The 16,617-nt window shown below is 41.1% G+C and overlaps 1 protein-coding gene across 1 annotated transcript in view; it reads right to left on the reverse strand.

Moving 5' to 3' along the window:
* The window catches only part of LOC149169737 (uncharacterized), a 62,631-nt gene extending 47,421 nt beyond the window's left edge, over positions 1 to 15,210 (reverse strand). The window contains exon 1 of the mRNA XM_089425314.1: positions 13,754 to 15,210. Coding sequence (XP_089281440.1) covers positions 13,754 to 15,210 — 1,457 coding nt within the window. The remainder of the gene's footprint in view (positions 1 to 13,753) is intronic.
* Positions 15,211 to 16,617: the final 1,407 nt, after the last annotated feature.

Consider the following 16,617-nt stretch of genomic DNA (forward strand, 5'->3'; position numbering starts at 1 on the left):
TCTTCCAAAACGACCCCTACTTCATGGGCCCTCAGGGTTTGTATTTGAACAATTGGACTCCGGACTTCGATCCTAAAGTAGATGTGCCCAAAGCAGTCCCGTTGTGGGTTAGACTTCCAAATCTTCTAGTACATTGTTGGAATTGGGACTCACTGAGACACATTGGAAATGCCCTGGGGAAATTTATAGACTGAGCAAATAATAAAGACCAATATGACTGTGCCAGGATCTGTGCAGAAGTAGATCTGGAGGTGGGACTACCAGAGGCCATCACAATAAAGGTCGGAAGTTGGATGCATCTACAGAAATTGGATTATGAGCAACTGCCCTTCAAATGCTGGAAATGCCATGTTTATGGACACTTCGCCAGAGACTGCCCGACCAACAATGAGGCTGCGTAGGGGAAGGAGGATGGATGGAATCAAGTCAAGCGATCCAAACCGTATCTCAAGAATCAGAAGCCGGGAGGCCCTAATGGCAAAGGGCCTCATCAGACCACTTCTCACCAGATCCCGTCCAAGCCTGCTCCAGAAAATAAGTTCAATCTTCTGAGCTCGCAAACAGAGGGCACCCAGGAGGTCGTGGTACAAAAGGAGACAGAAGTTACTCAGGAGACCGAGATCCATAAAACTGCTCCTTCAAGCAAAGGTACTCCCTCAGCCTCCCCCAAAGGAACCAGTGCTGAAGACCCCAAAGGTAAGATTTTAGAAAAGGAGGAAGAAGAACAGGAAACGGATGAATCAAAAGAGGAAGGGGAAATAGGAGAGTCCCAAACCTCGGTAAGAAGATCTAAAAGAGGCCGGAAAACTGACAGGGAAAAAAGGGAGCAGGAGACTTACAAAGAAAAACTTCAGGGCAACCAACCAACTTTGGAAAAACTGCTAGCTCCAAAGTCTAAGATGTTGAAAAATCAGCCCCAAGGCTCCAAGGGATCCCACCAGAAACATAAATAATGAAGGTCATCTCCTGGAATTGTAGAGATATGGGGAGTAAAGCTAAGGAAGAAGCCATCAGAAGCTTAATCAGAACAGAAACTCCAGGCATACTTCTCGTCCAGGAGACAAAGTTGGAAGACATAGTCTTCCTTCAAGCAAGCAAGAAACTTTGGTTCAAAAGTGAAGCAAGAGCAATCTCTGCCCGGGGTGCCTCGGGAGAAATTGGCACTATATGGAACACTAGCAAATTTGAAGTCCTATTTGAGGCGAGGAATACTCACTGGTTGCTGCTGAAAATGCAGAATCTAGACACCAAGGAAATTTTTTGTCTTTTTAATGTTTACTCTCCAGTCAATGTCAGGGAAAAAAAGGACTGTTGGGATTCCATAAGGAAACAAGTAGACTTGACAAACATGGAAAATATAATTATTGCTGGAGACCTCAACCTCACTCTCCATCCATTTGAAAAAAGGGGAGGCAGCGTAATACGAGATCCAACAAGGGAATGGGTGGAGGACATTATGTAGGACTGGGACTTGCTGGATATCAAACCCTCTTCCGGTAAGTACTCTTGGTCTAATAAAAGAATGGGCCCTGGACATATTGCTGCCATGCTAGATAGATTTTTTATTCAAAGTTCCTATTTGTTGCTAGGCCTAGAACCCATAATTCATATTCTTGCTAATAACATCTCAGACCATAAGCCCATAAAACTAGAGCTCCTAGCTCATCTTGATCTGGGACCTATCCCCTTTAGATTTAGCCCTCTCTGGGCAAAGGAGCCAGACTTCATGCAAATTGTCAAGGATTGCTGGAATCAACCTGTCAAAGGCTCGCCTTTCTATATCTGGGAGGAAAAGCTTAGAAGGGTAAAAGGAGCTCTAAAAAGATGGGTTAATTTATCCAATCCGACTACAGAAAGGAAATCCATTAAAGCCTTTCTTGCATCCCATCAAAATCATATGGAGAATGCTATAATCATAAAGGAGCTATTAGATCAGGAAGCTCATCTACAACAGTGCTTCCACAAGGCTTGCTTAGCTGAAGAAGAATATTGGAGATTAAAATCCCATAATCTTTGGCTCAAAGCAGGGGATAGGAACATTGCATTTTTCCACAAACAAGCCTAGGCAAGGAAATGCTTCAACACTATCTCTGAGATTAAAGAGGATAATGACACTCATAAGGATTTTGAGTACATAAAGAAAGTAGCCTTTTTGCACTTTCAAAACTTGTATAGTGAAGACAAGGAGCTGAATCAATATTCAGATCTGCTAGACGTTATACCCTCTGTAATCTCTCAACGTATAAATGAAACTCTTGAGGCCAAAGTCACTAAAGATGAAGTGAAAAAGGCCCTCTTTGATATGGATCTGGATAAGGTCCTTGGGCCAGATTTCTTCAAGCTTGCTGGTCGATTATTGAAAAGGACCTACTCAAAATGGTGCAAAAGTCTCAAAACATTTAGAAAATAGGAGGTAGCACAAATTCTGCTTTCTTAGCCCTCATACCTAAGGAAAAAGACGCCAACAACTTCAGCAGATTTCATCCGATTTCCCTATGTAACACTCGATACAAATTAATCACCAAAGTAATCGCAAACAGACTGAAGCTCATTCTTCCCAAAATAATCCCTGAGAATCAAGGAGGCTTCATCAAAGGAAGGTAGATCGTGGACAACTTCATTCTCGTACAAGAGGCAATTCATTCAAGTCTTCTCTGAAAAGAGCAAGGTATGGTGATTAAACTTGATTTAGCCAATGCTTTTGATCGAGTAAATCATAGATTTCTTTTAAATGTTATGAGAAAGTTTGGTTTTGGAGCAAATTTCATTAAATGGATCTGGGCATGCATCTCGGAGCCATGGATTGCTCCTCTAGTAAATGGAAGAGCCACTGATTTTTTCAAAGCTTCGAGAGGACTTAGACAGGGGTGTCCTCTATCCCCTCTGCTTTTTGTCATCCAAGCTTCTGTCCTCAGCTTCCTGTTAGACAAAAATATGCAAGATCAAGATATCAATGGATTGTGTATTGCAAGAGGGGTCAAAAACATAAATCACGCCTTGTTTGCGGATGACACTATGTTATTGGGTTCTGCCACTCTCTCCTCTGCTTCAAAATTTAAAGCGGTTTTGGATGAATTCAGTAAGGCCTCAGGCAGTGCTGTAAATAAGAGAAAATGCCACATCTACAGCTGGAATACTACGCCCATGTTGCTCTCTGAAATTTCTAGATGTTTGGGCTTTGCAGTGTTAAATTGGCAACTAGGGCCAAACTCCATGTGGGTCAGCTTATTTATGGCAGCTGATATTTTTATTGGATCCCTCTCGTTGAGAGGTGTAGGATTGATCCAAAGATCATCCGATTCCGATAAGTATTCATGGAGATATGAATTTATTTTGTTTATGTAATTATTATCAAGCCAACCAGCTCTTATGTAGGCTCTAGAAGCCCAACTGACGTGTCTATTCATCATCCTCGTTTTAGTATAAAAATATGAGGAGTTAATATCATTTGCACACATCTCTTGTGATCTCTCTCCACGTGTTTGGGTTTTGTGGACAGAGAGATCTAAAGGAGAATACGTTTATCTAAAGGCTGATCTAGCCTTACCCTAGCTGCAGTCAAAGAAGGCATACCTCGCAGTCATATAATACCACACATATGGGAATGCAATCATACCATGCAGTTATAATATACATATGAGAATGAATGTCACATTTCAGCTTTCAGTCTTTCCCTCGGGGGTCGAGGTTTAAGAAACAAGGTTTTGCATTATCGATTCAAGCCTTTGTTGTCCGCCCAAACACAGTCAACATTCACACTTGAATATTGGGATTGGTATCAAGGAGGACGGTAAACAGAAACTTCGAAGATGAGCTACGCAACGTTCACAATGGTGCACGGACCCACTGGAGTAGAGAATTGTGCGGCAGAATACATAACCCATTCATTTTCTGATACGCCTGCTCCTCCAGCTCTGTCCAACGAAGACATGGAGGGTGAGTGGCTCACAAAGAAGAACAAAGGACTGCCCGCTCCAATCCCCAATCTCGTCATAACAAAAGCCACTGTGCTCGAAGTTTACATTGTTAGAGTCCATAAAGACAATAAGAGGCCCGCTCTTGAGGCTACTGCTCCTAAACGTGGTTCGACAATGGCTGGTCTATGTGGTGCTTGGCTCGAACTTGCTTGCCATTACACGTGGATACGCTGGGCATTATATATATACGCAGCCATAGCCACAGTCAAAGACTTGGCATAGAATATACGCAACAATATATATATATATATATATATGCACAGGTCATGAAGATACATATATGCAACAAATGGAGGAGATCTTATATGCTGTACAACGCAGTCAATGAATGGTAACACACAAACCGGTCTGATCTGCTATTCTTGAATGAATTAAGGTAGCAACAAGGTCACTTTGGTTATCAGTCCCAGATGTCTCTGAGGTACAATTGTAACCTAACCTAGGAGGTGTGATGAGGACGCTGTAAACAACAGTAATGAGGATTACGTTGGGTGTCATCTCAATAAGTTTCAGTGTTTCTCATACCTGTAAAAGGAGACATACAGTCTCAACAGTCATTACTATATTTAGATCTAGTATCAAGATAACAATGATAATGGGCAGCATTATGAACAACATGATGGGTAGCATAAGTGCATGATGACATGGAGCATGGTCAGCAAAATGATATATTGTAGATGGGCTGTGAAATGAATACATGGAGCATGGGCAGCAACATGATGGGAAGCACTATGAAATCATGTGCATGAACAACACAATGGTACATTAGCATGGGCAGCACTATGAGATCATGTGCATGGGCGGCACAATGATACATTAGCAGGGGCAGTAACATGATGATGATGCACATTAGTTTGAGCAAGATCATGGACATGGACAGCCGCATGATGTAGTATGCAGTGGTGAAACTAGAGAACCAGATGCAGCATGATGATGGGAGATGATCTATGCTTAGATCTAGATAAAGTCAAAGTGTTGACTTCTGTTGTAAATGTACTCTCTCTCTTTCTCTGCTGAACTTTGAAGATAAAAGAAAATTTGATCAAAGGGTTTCCCCACACATTGTGGGGTTTTTCCCTAGCTTGCGCCACATTTTGTGTCCTCTTGTCTTGGCTTGTCTTCTGCTTTTTATATTTATGTTCTATCTGCAGTTTATCGTAATGCTGATGTGATTGCTAACTGTGAAAATTTAAATAAATTGCTCTAGCATAGAACATACCTAAACCTAACATGCAGCCTCCTCCTCCTAGTCATCTTTCAAATACTTGGGTCTCCTTGTATATCATAAGAGACCTGCAAGCAAAGAGTGGCTCCCAGAGCTGGAAAAATTCAAGTCTAAGATTCAAGCCTGGGGCTACTCCTAGCTTAATACTGCTGGAAAATCAGTCTTAATTAAATCTGTGCTTGCCAGCCTTCCTTTATTCCAATTTACTGGGCTTCTTGCTCCGGCAATCATCTTAAAAAAAATGGAAGAATACATACGAAGGTTATTTTAGAAGGGAGGAAAACAAAACGAAAACAAGATTCCACTTATTAGTTGGGAAACCATCTCCAAGCCACTGTGGGAGGGTGGTTTAAATTTTAAAAGTCTCAGTCATTAGAATGTGGCAATGGCAACAAAGATTATATGGAAAATCATTGCACCCAACCCTGGCTAGGCCCAAGTGGCTCTCTCGAAAAAGTATTTCAGAGGACCTCGCACCAGATGTTTAGAAAATGTAATTCAGTGGCCTAACTTGGCATTCTTGAAAATGTATGCTAAAGCTGCCCCTCTAATTACTGCACACTCCTACTGGATCCCAGGTAATGGAAAAAAGGTCAACATTTGGACTAAAAAAATCATGAATAAGGATCCAATTGAAGACAGAGCCTCCATTAGAACGCTGCGTTGCTGGATGGACAGAGAGGGACTGCGAACATTGTGGGATATTTCTCTATGGAACAACTCTGTTTGGGCAGGATGGAAACGCATTGAGGTGCTAGATCATTTGACCAATGAATGGGCCACGTTGCTTGATTGCTTGCATGGATTGGCGCCCATGCACATGAGGAAAAGAGACCTGAAAGGTTGGGGGCCGAATGCCAGAGGTTACGCAGGCTCCCTGGGGTACGTCAAATTGAATGAGAGGCCTTATGTCCCCTCTAACCCAGCTCCATGGCAAGGTGTCTGGCGCACTCCTTCATGGCCCAAAATTGACTTCTTTGCCTGGCTTCTCTGCCACGGTAAAATCTTAACTTATGACATCTTGCAGAGGAAAGGATTCTACGGTCCCTCCATTTGTTCATTGTGCAGTGAAAATGCAGAGACAACAATTCATCTAATCCTAGAATGTAACTTCTCCAAGCAGATATGGTTTTCCTTTATACATAATTTGGAACCTAATTTCATGCTTCCTTGCACCACGGCGGATCTCTTTTCAAATTGGGCAACTAGATATCCTGGCCTAGCTCCTAAAAACCAGATTATTAAAAGTACGTGGGTAGTCCTTCCAAAGATTATTTGTTGGTAGATATGGCTAGAACGTAACAGAAGAATCTTCAAAAATACAAAGCAGAATCACAAAGCCTTAGAAATCAAGATCAAATGCCACATTAAGGAGTGCTTGACTGATATAAAAGACGACTCCAATCTCAGCCAACAGGACACCATTTGGGGATTGATTCTAGAACTTCATTTCAACCAGCAGTCAGAAATGCCCTTATCATTAAAGACTGACAAATAATGAAGTCTGAAACTAACTTTCAAGACTGGATCAAAACACAAGAAAGACACTCCCTCTTTTTTGATGGGGCAGCAAAGGGCAATCCGGGAAAAGCTGGTGCAGGAGGTGTTGTTGTAAATCCAATTGGGGAAAAAATCCATTCCTATGCTTGGGGACTTGGATATTCTTCCAGCATTCAAGCGAAGGCCTTAGCCCTCTTTCAAGGCCTCAAGATCCTCAAAGATTTAAACATAAAAGAAGCTAATGTTATAGGTGACTCCCAGATCATTATAAACGCAATGGCTTCCAAATCCCCAGCTCTGGATCTTAAACTAGCAAGGCTGATAACCAGAATCAAAGGCTTGGAAAGCATTTTTCAGAACTTGAATTACTATCATGTGCTGAGAACTCATAATAAAGAGGTGGACATTGAAGCCAACAAAGCTGTCCTCCTCTCTGCCGGGGTCAAGATGAAAGACGAAGAAGAATCATGGGAACCCATTCCATAATCTAATTGCTGCCATGTTCTACTGTTTGCTATTAAATAAATTTGTATGTATCTTCAAGTGGGGGAAAATCTCTGAAATTGATTCCATGGATTCCTTAGAAAGGAAGAAATCTCCAAGCTCCAGCTGCATCCTCACTCACTGCAGTGAGAGGCAACAGGATAAAGAAATCTCCAATGTAATCAGAATTTCGGCATTCAGGCCAAGATGAATACAAAGACTCCATAACCGTTTCTGTTAAAAAAAAAATCATATTTTTGTTCCTAGACTAAATTAGTCATTCACATTAGTCAATTTTAGTTGTATTATTTATTAGCTAGTCATATATTTTAACATGAGACTAAATTAGTCATTTATGTTAGTCATTTTTAGTTGGGTCACTTAAGATTGCTCATTTTTGGTAGTATTTCACTTGGAAAAGTTGCGATGACTAACATTTTTAATCACCTAGTCACTAATTTCATCATTTTCTACTAGTGCTATGAAAATTTTACATTTTGAAACTATAGTGAAAAAAATGTATAATGAAAATTCTACAATTACTCTTTTGAGAATAATTTCAATATTAGTGAAAAAGGATAACTTCCATATGCTATATCTATGAAAGTATTATGGACTAAACCTAAAATTTCACCACATGCACTTCATTATTTCTCCTTAAAATTCCAAAAAGTTTTCTATCTTAAACTTCCCAAGAAAAACTATAGAGAAAATGCAAAACCTTATGATTATATGCTTTGATATAAAATTCTATTGTAACACCCTCCTCCCACATTTACCCAAATTAAATGTTCCGCTGGGGTAAACATGTGACGAGAGGCTACTATGATGTGATTCAACTCCCCATGTATAGTTAAAGAAGTGGAACCAACAAAACCTAACCAATTTGACCTTCCTCATGAGCTACAAACCCTTTAGGAGGCAACCAACCCTTCCAGGTGCTTAACCCCTAAGACTTGACATTTTACTAATCTTGACCCTCATCTGCTCCCATGACAAGCCATGCATGCGAATGAGGCCTTCCAGTCGCTCCCACAACAAGGCATGCCAATGATTGTGGACCTTTTCAGCGAGTTCTGAGCTAATGACTCCGAATTCTGAGCCACTTTTTCATGGCCAGGTCTCATTCCACTGCCTAGAACTTCATGAAACGTTTAGAAATGGTAAATAACAATGGAATAAAGCTACTAATGCAATCATTCGTACAAGTGCTTGATCTTACCCCTACTAGCCATGACATACATTTCATCAAACATGTAATCTACAAGTCATAACAACAAATTTGAGCATAGGGGTCTCATACTTATTTTAGATTCATAAAGAAGCATTGATGCCTTATCAAAATAACTACATTATCATCTATTAGGTCATATTTTAATTGTACATTCACTTGCTAATCAAAACATGATGAGAACCATACATCAAGTATGTCATAAAACATACTCATAACCAACATATAACCAACATAAATAACAAGGATATAACAACCATAAGAATCACATATGAACCAATACATTTACACATGAAATACCAAGGAGAAGGAGATCTTATTAATGAATGTATAAGCCAACCAGGTTAAGGACTTCCATGAACCACCTGACCATAGATTAGTCTGAACCAAATCTTTCTTTCAACCAATTACCCTTGTGCTATATTCCATGCATGAATGTGGGACTCACAACAAAACAACCAAGGGTTCCTAAGGCTTTACCATTTATCCCACCAAGGGATTCCTTGGCCCGAACCCTCATCAATACAACTAGACTTTATTGCAATCCCACCAGATCACTAGGTGCTAAACAAGCATGGATACCTCCAGATCTCTTCACCTAAATCGTGAGGAATCTGTCCGTCTCAACTTCTCAACTTTACTTTGTATCCCTACATTACTGGTCAAGGGATTCCTAGGCCTACAAGGTCACCACCCTCTCGGATTGATTGTGTATCCCACCATTACCGGTCAAGGGATTCCTAGGCCCAATTTAGGGTATTCATCTCTGAGCTTTATCGTGTATCCCACTATTCACTTGTCGGGGATTCTTAGGCTCAATTGAGGTGTTCACAACCGAGATTTACTATGAATCCCATCCTAAGATTCCTATTCCTTTTGAATAATCTTGAGACCACCCCACTCAACTTTGAATCCATCCAACAATCCAGCTTAACCAAATACAAGAGAACCCACCACACTATGTGTTAGGTCCTTATAATACTAGTGTAGCTCCCTTATTGTTATTGTTAGTGTAGCTCCCTTATTTTTATTATTGTGCCCATGTAGCCCCCATATTGTTATTGTTGTGCCCCATAGAAGCCCACTATTTTTATTGTTGTGCCCTTACATTATTATTGTTATGTAGGCTCTGATTATATTGTGACCCCTTAGACTCCTATATATACAAAGGAGGTCTTGTCATTTGTATCATCCAAGAATTGTTCATTTATGTAATGTAAAGGAGGTTTCCCCCTTGAAGAGGATAATTTTTAAGTTGTTGATCTATATTTTTGTGAGCTGATTGCATAACATTTAGTACTAGAGTTTTGGATTCTAGAGTTTCGTTGCTTGAAATAAGCCATCGTGGCATTTTCACTATAACGCTTTTTCTACAAATCTTAAGAAGTTGATATTATGACCATGTAGATTCGAAATCTTGGTGAACTTCGTGCTGAAATTTTAGATCTTGGTTCACTATATTTTCTGAGATATGGTACTACGAAGTTAGGGTTTTTTCATGCTCCAGAATTCAATCTCAAACAAGAGACCGAGGGAAAATCATCATAACTTTCTCTTCGATCATTGGATTTGAATTTCATAAAAAGTAACCATAATTAAATGGATTGTAGTATTTTTTATATCATTTTCATGGCCGAAGGTAAAAACAGGGACACGTGGCACATTGTACAAGTTCGCTCTACCGAACTAGTCCATAATCAGGTCATTGTGGGAGATTGGGAATAAATTTATCTTGAAAAATCAAAATTTGGTCTAACTTGTGGCATTGGAAAGAAGACGTAGAGGGCTACCACAGGACCAAATTTTAGATCTTGGAGAGCCTAAATTACATAGATACAATAGTTCTAATATCTAGCTCCAAAAAAAAAGGAAAATATGTGTGTATATATATTTTTATTTTTCATAACTTTTGCTAGAAGAATGAGTTTGAAGTGATTCAAAGGGCATACAGAAGCATAGATATCATTATTTCATTCCAATATGCATTGAAACAAAAAATGGAAACACCCAGTAAGAAACCAGAAAGCTCTAATATGACGCATGAAGAAGAGGAATAAATACAACATGATATATCAAAGTTCCAAGCCCAAATGCAACAAATTTCAAGAGCAACCAAAAATGAAATGGGAGTGATGAATATTAATATGGATGATTTAGAGGAAAAAATAAAATGATACATGGATGGTTTAAAAGAGGCTATGGAAGGTTTAAAATCAAACATAGAAGGTTTGACAAAGTTGATGCAAGAAAAACTTCCCAGTGGTGACAAGGTAATCCATGAAAATCATGGCAAGGATACAAGGAATATGAATTATGATTTTAGAGACTCCAATGTTGGGTTTAAGAACCACCAAATTCCAGGTTGGATCTTCATTCTGGATATCATCAAATTAGAATAAAGATTGAAGACATTCTAAAAAAAACATTCAGAACTCATGAGGGTCATGAGTTTTTAGTCATGCCTTTTGGCCTTACTAATGCACCCTCGACATTTCAAGGTTTGATGAATTCAATTTTAAAACTATTACTTAGAAAATTTGTGTTATTATTTTTGATGATATACTAATCTACAACAAGTCTTGGAAGGATCATGTTCAACATATTGATAAGGTGCTCAAACTATTGGAGGAGAAACAATTATATGCAAAAACCTCCAAATGTTTCTTTGGAGTACAAGAGGTGGAATATTTGGGTCATATTGTATCTCATGAGGGTGTTAAGGTAGACCTGAACAAAATTAAATCCATCAAGGAATGGAAAATACCCACAAACATAAAGAATCTTCGAGGATTTCTTGGGTTGACAGGGTGTTATCGCAAGTTTGTTAAGAATTATGGGAGAATTTCAACACCTCTAACATCTTTTTCCGAAGAAAGATAATTCATAATTTCATAATAAGAAATTACATGCTATAGATGCCCGAAGGCATATGCTGTAAACGTGGCAATGAAATCCACAGTCAAAAAATAAAAAATAAGTACAAGGAGACCCAGGGGGTGTACTGTTCTGTTGCATATATCGGCTATATAGATCCAAAATAATACCCACGCAGGAGATTACAACTTAGTAAGACAGTTCTATTATGTACAGAGTAAAAAAACTCATATAGTTCAGATTCAAAAAGCTAAGAAATTAGAGGCTGTTGCCCCTCAATGGTTCCTCATCCATATATGGTCTATGGAAATAATGATAGATCCCTGCTGGTGAATGTTCCGTTATCATCCATTCTCCTAAAGGACGATGTGTCGCTTCTTTTGATAGCCTGTCAACAGTTTCATTTCTTTCCATGTAGGTGTGAGAAACAGAAATCTGATCAAAGAATGTTTTGAAAAAAAAGCAATTTCTTCCAATATAGTTCTAAGAGAGTATGCATTGCAAACAACTGTATTGTTAAACCAATCAAACACTATCTTTGAGTCTACAAAAATTTGTATGCTTAGGCAATGTTTCAGGATAGCAAAGTATAGCAGGTGGCGGAGAGTTATCAATTCAGCATGGTTGTTGGTGCCGGGTCCCAGACCCAAATAGATCTGGTAGAAGTGTGAGTCAGAAAGATAGAGACAAATGCCACCCCCACAGCCGTGAAGTTGGGCTAATATGCCCACGAGATGTCTATGTTGATCTGTTCCTATTGTATAATCCTTTGTCTTTTTTGACTGTCCTCATTTGGGAGCTCTTCAAAAGTGGCACAAATTTGTAGTGGGAGGAGGTTCCAGTTTACCACCTGATCCTCAATTTTTTTTTTTAATTTCTTTTGAGCCAAATATACCAAGAGACGAGGAGAGGTAGATTTCTTGTTTTTGGTATGACTGATGTAGACCACCAGGACTCCTAAGTCGAAGTAATGTCCACCCCCTGCTAGATTCTAGTCATGTTAAGTGATTGAAGTACTTGTGCCCATATGCCCCTGGTGGTAGGGCGGGAGAGGAAAAGATGCTGGGTCGATTCTTCTTCCTGGAGACAGAGTACACATCGGGTCGGCCCCATAAAAGCCCTTCTTTGCAGATAGGTGCCCGTGGGGATCTTATCTTCCAGGATATTCCACATTAGCAGTCTGGTATGTGGAGGTGCTTGTAGCTTCCATAGATTATTCCACCAGCTTCTTATATCCTCTGGTTTCTTATCAGCTATGATTATGTTATATCCCTGTTTCAGAGTGTATTGCCCGGTTTTAGAGTGAGCCCAGATTAGTTCATCTTCAAAAATTCGCAATCTGACATGTGTTTTTGTAAGAGCCCTTAGGTAGTTTTGCCAGATTCTACTCCAGTCATTTGGAATGAGCCAGTGCGGATCAGTGAACCAGGCTTGAGTATGGAAAGTAGCATTTTGCTGATCCCCTATCTGTCCCAGATACTTGATACCTCTGTTGTTTAGGTGCTGGATCAGTCCATCAGGTAGTATATGGGAGTTTCCACTGCCAATCCAAGGATCAATGCCAATTCGGACAGAAGCCCCATTGCCAATCTTCCATAATAAGCCCTCCTTAATGATAGAGATAGAATTCAGGATGGCCCTCCATATCACCGAAATGCCCTTTCTGTGCCAAGATGGGCTTCTGATCCAATCTATGATAGTCACCGGCCAGATGCATTTATGAAGGATAACCTGAGCCCATAGGCTATTTTGTTTGTGGAGGAGCCAACCCTGTTTGGCAGCCAAGGCTTGAGCAAAAGCCGGGAGGAGTTTAAGTCCCCAACCTCCCCACTGCTTCGGGGTAGCAATTCTAGTCCATTTGACCCAGGAAAAAGGTCTGCCCACCTTACTTCCATTCCAGGGGAATCTACAACAGATTTGTTGTATTCTGTGCAGGATTCCTCTAGGAATCCAAGCATAGACCGGGGTGGCTTCAAGGACTGTTTTGAGAAGGATCAGTTTTCCTGCCCTAGACAGAAGCTTATGACACCAACAACTAATTCTCTTTTCCACTTTTCTGATGAGCTAGGTCCAGTTTGTGATCTTCTACACATCTGGTTTTAGTTTGAAGTCCAAATATTTTAATCCCCCTATCAAATCAGTAGCTTTAAATGGGAAAAATTGAGTGGCCAACTGAGATTTCTGTAGGGAGCATTCAGATAGCGAGATGGTGGATTTTCCCTGTTGATCTCCATTCCCGTGGCTCTACAGAACAAGTTCAATATCTCATTCAAGGTGGTGGAGTCCTAGACACTGCCATTCAAGAAGATTAAAATGTCATCTACAAAAAGTAGATGTGTCAGGTAGAATTGATCCATGAATTTTAAGCCTTGAATGCCTCCCCTCCTTTTTTCTGTAGCAATGTTCCTGCTCAGTCCTTCCATGACTAATAAGAAGAGTAGGGGTGATAAAGGGCATCCCTGCCTGATCCCTTTATCAATGTTGAAGGAGAGTGATGCTAAACCATTAATGAGAATGGCAAAAGAGACATAGGAGATGCATCCCATGATCCAGCTGTTGAGTGCTGGGGGAAAACCCAAATGAGTAATAATCATCTTTATGTATAGCCAATTCACCTTGTCAAAATCCTTTTCCAGATCAATTTTGAGAGTGAGTCCCTTGAGATTCTTGAGCTTGATGGAGTGTAGAGCTTCCTGGGCTGTGCCAATGGCATCATGAATATGTCTATGGTGGAGGAAAGAAAATTGTTCCTGGGAGATGTGATTGGATAAAATAGGCTTGATGCCATTGGCGATGATTTTAGAGATGATTTTGTACAGACAGTTGCAGAGGGATATAGGCTTGAAGTCGTTATAAGTGGATGGCGAATCAGTCTTAGGAATCAAGGCCAAGTAGGTGAAGTTTATGAGGGGGTGGATGTGTCCCGAAGTTCTGCTTTCTTCGATAACAGCAAGAAGATCCCCTCCCAGAAGCTCCAGAAAAGCCAAATAGAACTCCACTGGCCAGCCATCCGGGCCAGGACTCTTATCTTTCTTGAACCACTTGAGAGTTCCTTCCAATTCTTCCATAGTGACTGGTTGATTTAAGTCCTCTGCTTCCTCCGGATCCACAAACCTTGGAAAGTGGGCAGCTATATTGATGATATCCGGGAGGTTGATGGCTGCTGGTGCAGTGAATTGCCTCTTGAAATGTGTAATCCCCAATCTAGCGAGTTGAGGGTGAGTAGTGGCCCAGCCCTCAGTCTCACAGGGCATCTGCCAAATAGTATTAGTGGCCTTTCTTCCATTTGCATAGTTGTGGAAGAATTTGGTATTACCATCCCCCGCTTGGAGCCAGGTGGCTCTACTTTTCAATCTCCATTGTTCTTCTTTTTCTAGGAGCATCTTGTTTTTTTGGTTCTCAAGCATGACTAGATTCTTTTTAGTCTCCTCCGTAAGGAAACCTAGCCCCTGTTCATCCGTTGCCTGTGCAATCTGTATTTCAATATCAGCAAGTTGCTGGTCATCTCTCAGCTTCTTTCTTTTAGACCACTCCTCTGTCATTGACCTGAGTTTATTAAGCCGAGAAACGAAGTCCGCAGCCGACCTCTGCTCCCTCAGGGGGGGTTGAGCTCTCCAGAACTCAGTCACCATGTTGATGTATTCAGGATCATTAAGATGCCCAGCAAAAAATTTGAAAGGGGAGCGCAGTTTTTTTGATGGTCCAGTAACTTGTAGAAAAATGGGTAGATGATCAGAAGATCCCCCAGTTCCCACCCATTGTCGATAAAGGGGGAGGTGACAGATGAGGTCTTCGTGAATCAAGAACCGATCCAATCTGCGACCCAGGGCAGCCTCCCCAATCCTTCTATTGTGCCAGGTGGGCAACTTCTTATTCATGGGGACATCAACTAAATTGCAGGAATCGAGTAGTGTACTCATCTGATCGGAAATTGGGTCAATTTGAGCATGATGTCCCCAGGATTCTTCCATACCCAAGGAAAAGTTAAGGTCCCCCCTATGATGGTGGTATTCGTGATAAGACCATGATCCAACAAATTGTGCCAGAAATCCAATCTGTTCTGATTAGGTGCAAAGATGTTGATTACTTTTAACTGAAATCCATCTCCCCGATGAAGATGTCCATGCAAATGAATCCCATGCCGCCCCAGGTGGATATATGCTTAACTGATCTAGGGTTGATGCCAATTGCAAGACCGCCAGACCTGCCTATGGCATCCATACCCTGAAATATCCAACCCGACAGAATAGAGTGTAGGGATCGGATAGTGTCTTCAGCAGTACGAAGAGTTTCTTGTAGGAAGAGCATGTCATAGAAAGTATCCTTTAACAATCGTTTTAGAGCTAATTTCTTTTTGGGGTTGGCTAGTCCCCGACAGTTTTAGGAGAGCCAAATCATGAGGGGCCATGGGCAGTGGGCTCCAATGCTCTAAGCGCCCTCTCAATGGTATGTTTTCGGCCCCTCGCCACATCCGCCATCGCTAGCTTTATGGCAGATTTTAACTTAGAAGGGCGCCCTGTGGCAGGTTTATGGAGTTTGGTCCTTCTAGGGGATAGTCCCAAACCGAGACGCGGGGTGGGTCGGGATCGTGATTGGAGGTTGTAGCGATGGGGATCAGGCCCAGGGGGAGAGGAAGAGTGAGAGGGGGTGTGGTAAAATCCCTATGAGATGTGGGGGTGGTGGAAAAAGTGGGCGGGGGCACAGATAAAGGGCAGGGGATGGAAGGAATAGTGGAAAATACAGAAGAGGGGGAAAGCAGAGATGTATGCAATACATTTAACATAACATCCGAAAAAAAGCATCAAAAATGGGGGAAGACTGATTACCTGGTTGAGAAGTGGCTTCCGCTGCTGATTTGGAGCGAGTCCTGGGGGGGATGATGGAGCTTTATGCCGGTTCCCTTTCTTCTTTGTGGCATCCATTGCAGCTTCAGCCGGAGCCCCACCTTGTTTCTGTTCACCCTTTTTCTGTTCTACAGATGATTGAATCTTCATCCCCTTTTAGTTTTTAGTGGTCACCGATGAGATCAGGGGGCAATCCTTGTATAGGTGACCCACCTTGTGGCACCTCCTACAACGAAAAGGGACTCCTTCATAGTCCAAAGGTTGTTTGCGAGAGAAATGCCTCCTGTGGAGAGTAATTTTCTCCTCCAACATAGCCCTGGTGTCAAGATGAAACAATATTCTTGCCATAGTCATGATTCCAGTTTTTTCGAAGGACTTATCATGTTCCAGGTATGTCCCTAGGGCATCCTCGATACTCTTGAAAACTTGAGGAGTCCAAAATTGCATTGGAAGACTTGGTAGTCTAACCCAGATGGGTCCAGC

The sequence above is a fragment of the Pinus tabuliformis genome, chromosome 4_2, assembly GCF_031772625.1.
Source record: "Pinus tabuliformis cultivar Carrire ecotype Pingquan chromosome 4_2, CPIR1, whole genome shotgun sequence".
NCBI lineage: Eukaryota > Viridiplantae > Streptophyta > Pinopsida > Pinales > Pinaceae > Pinus > Pinus tabuliformis.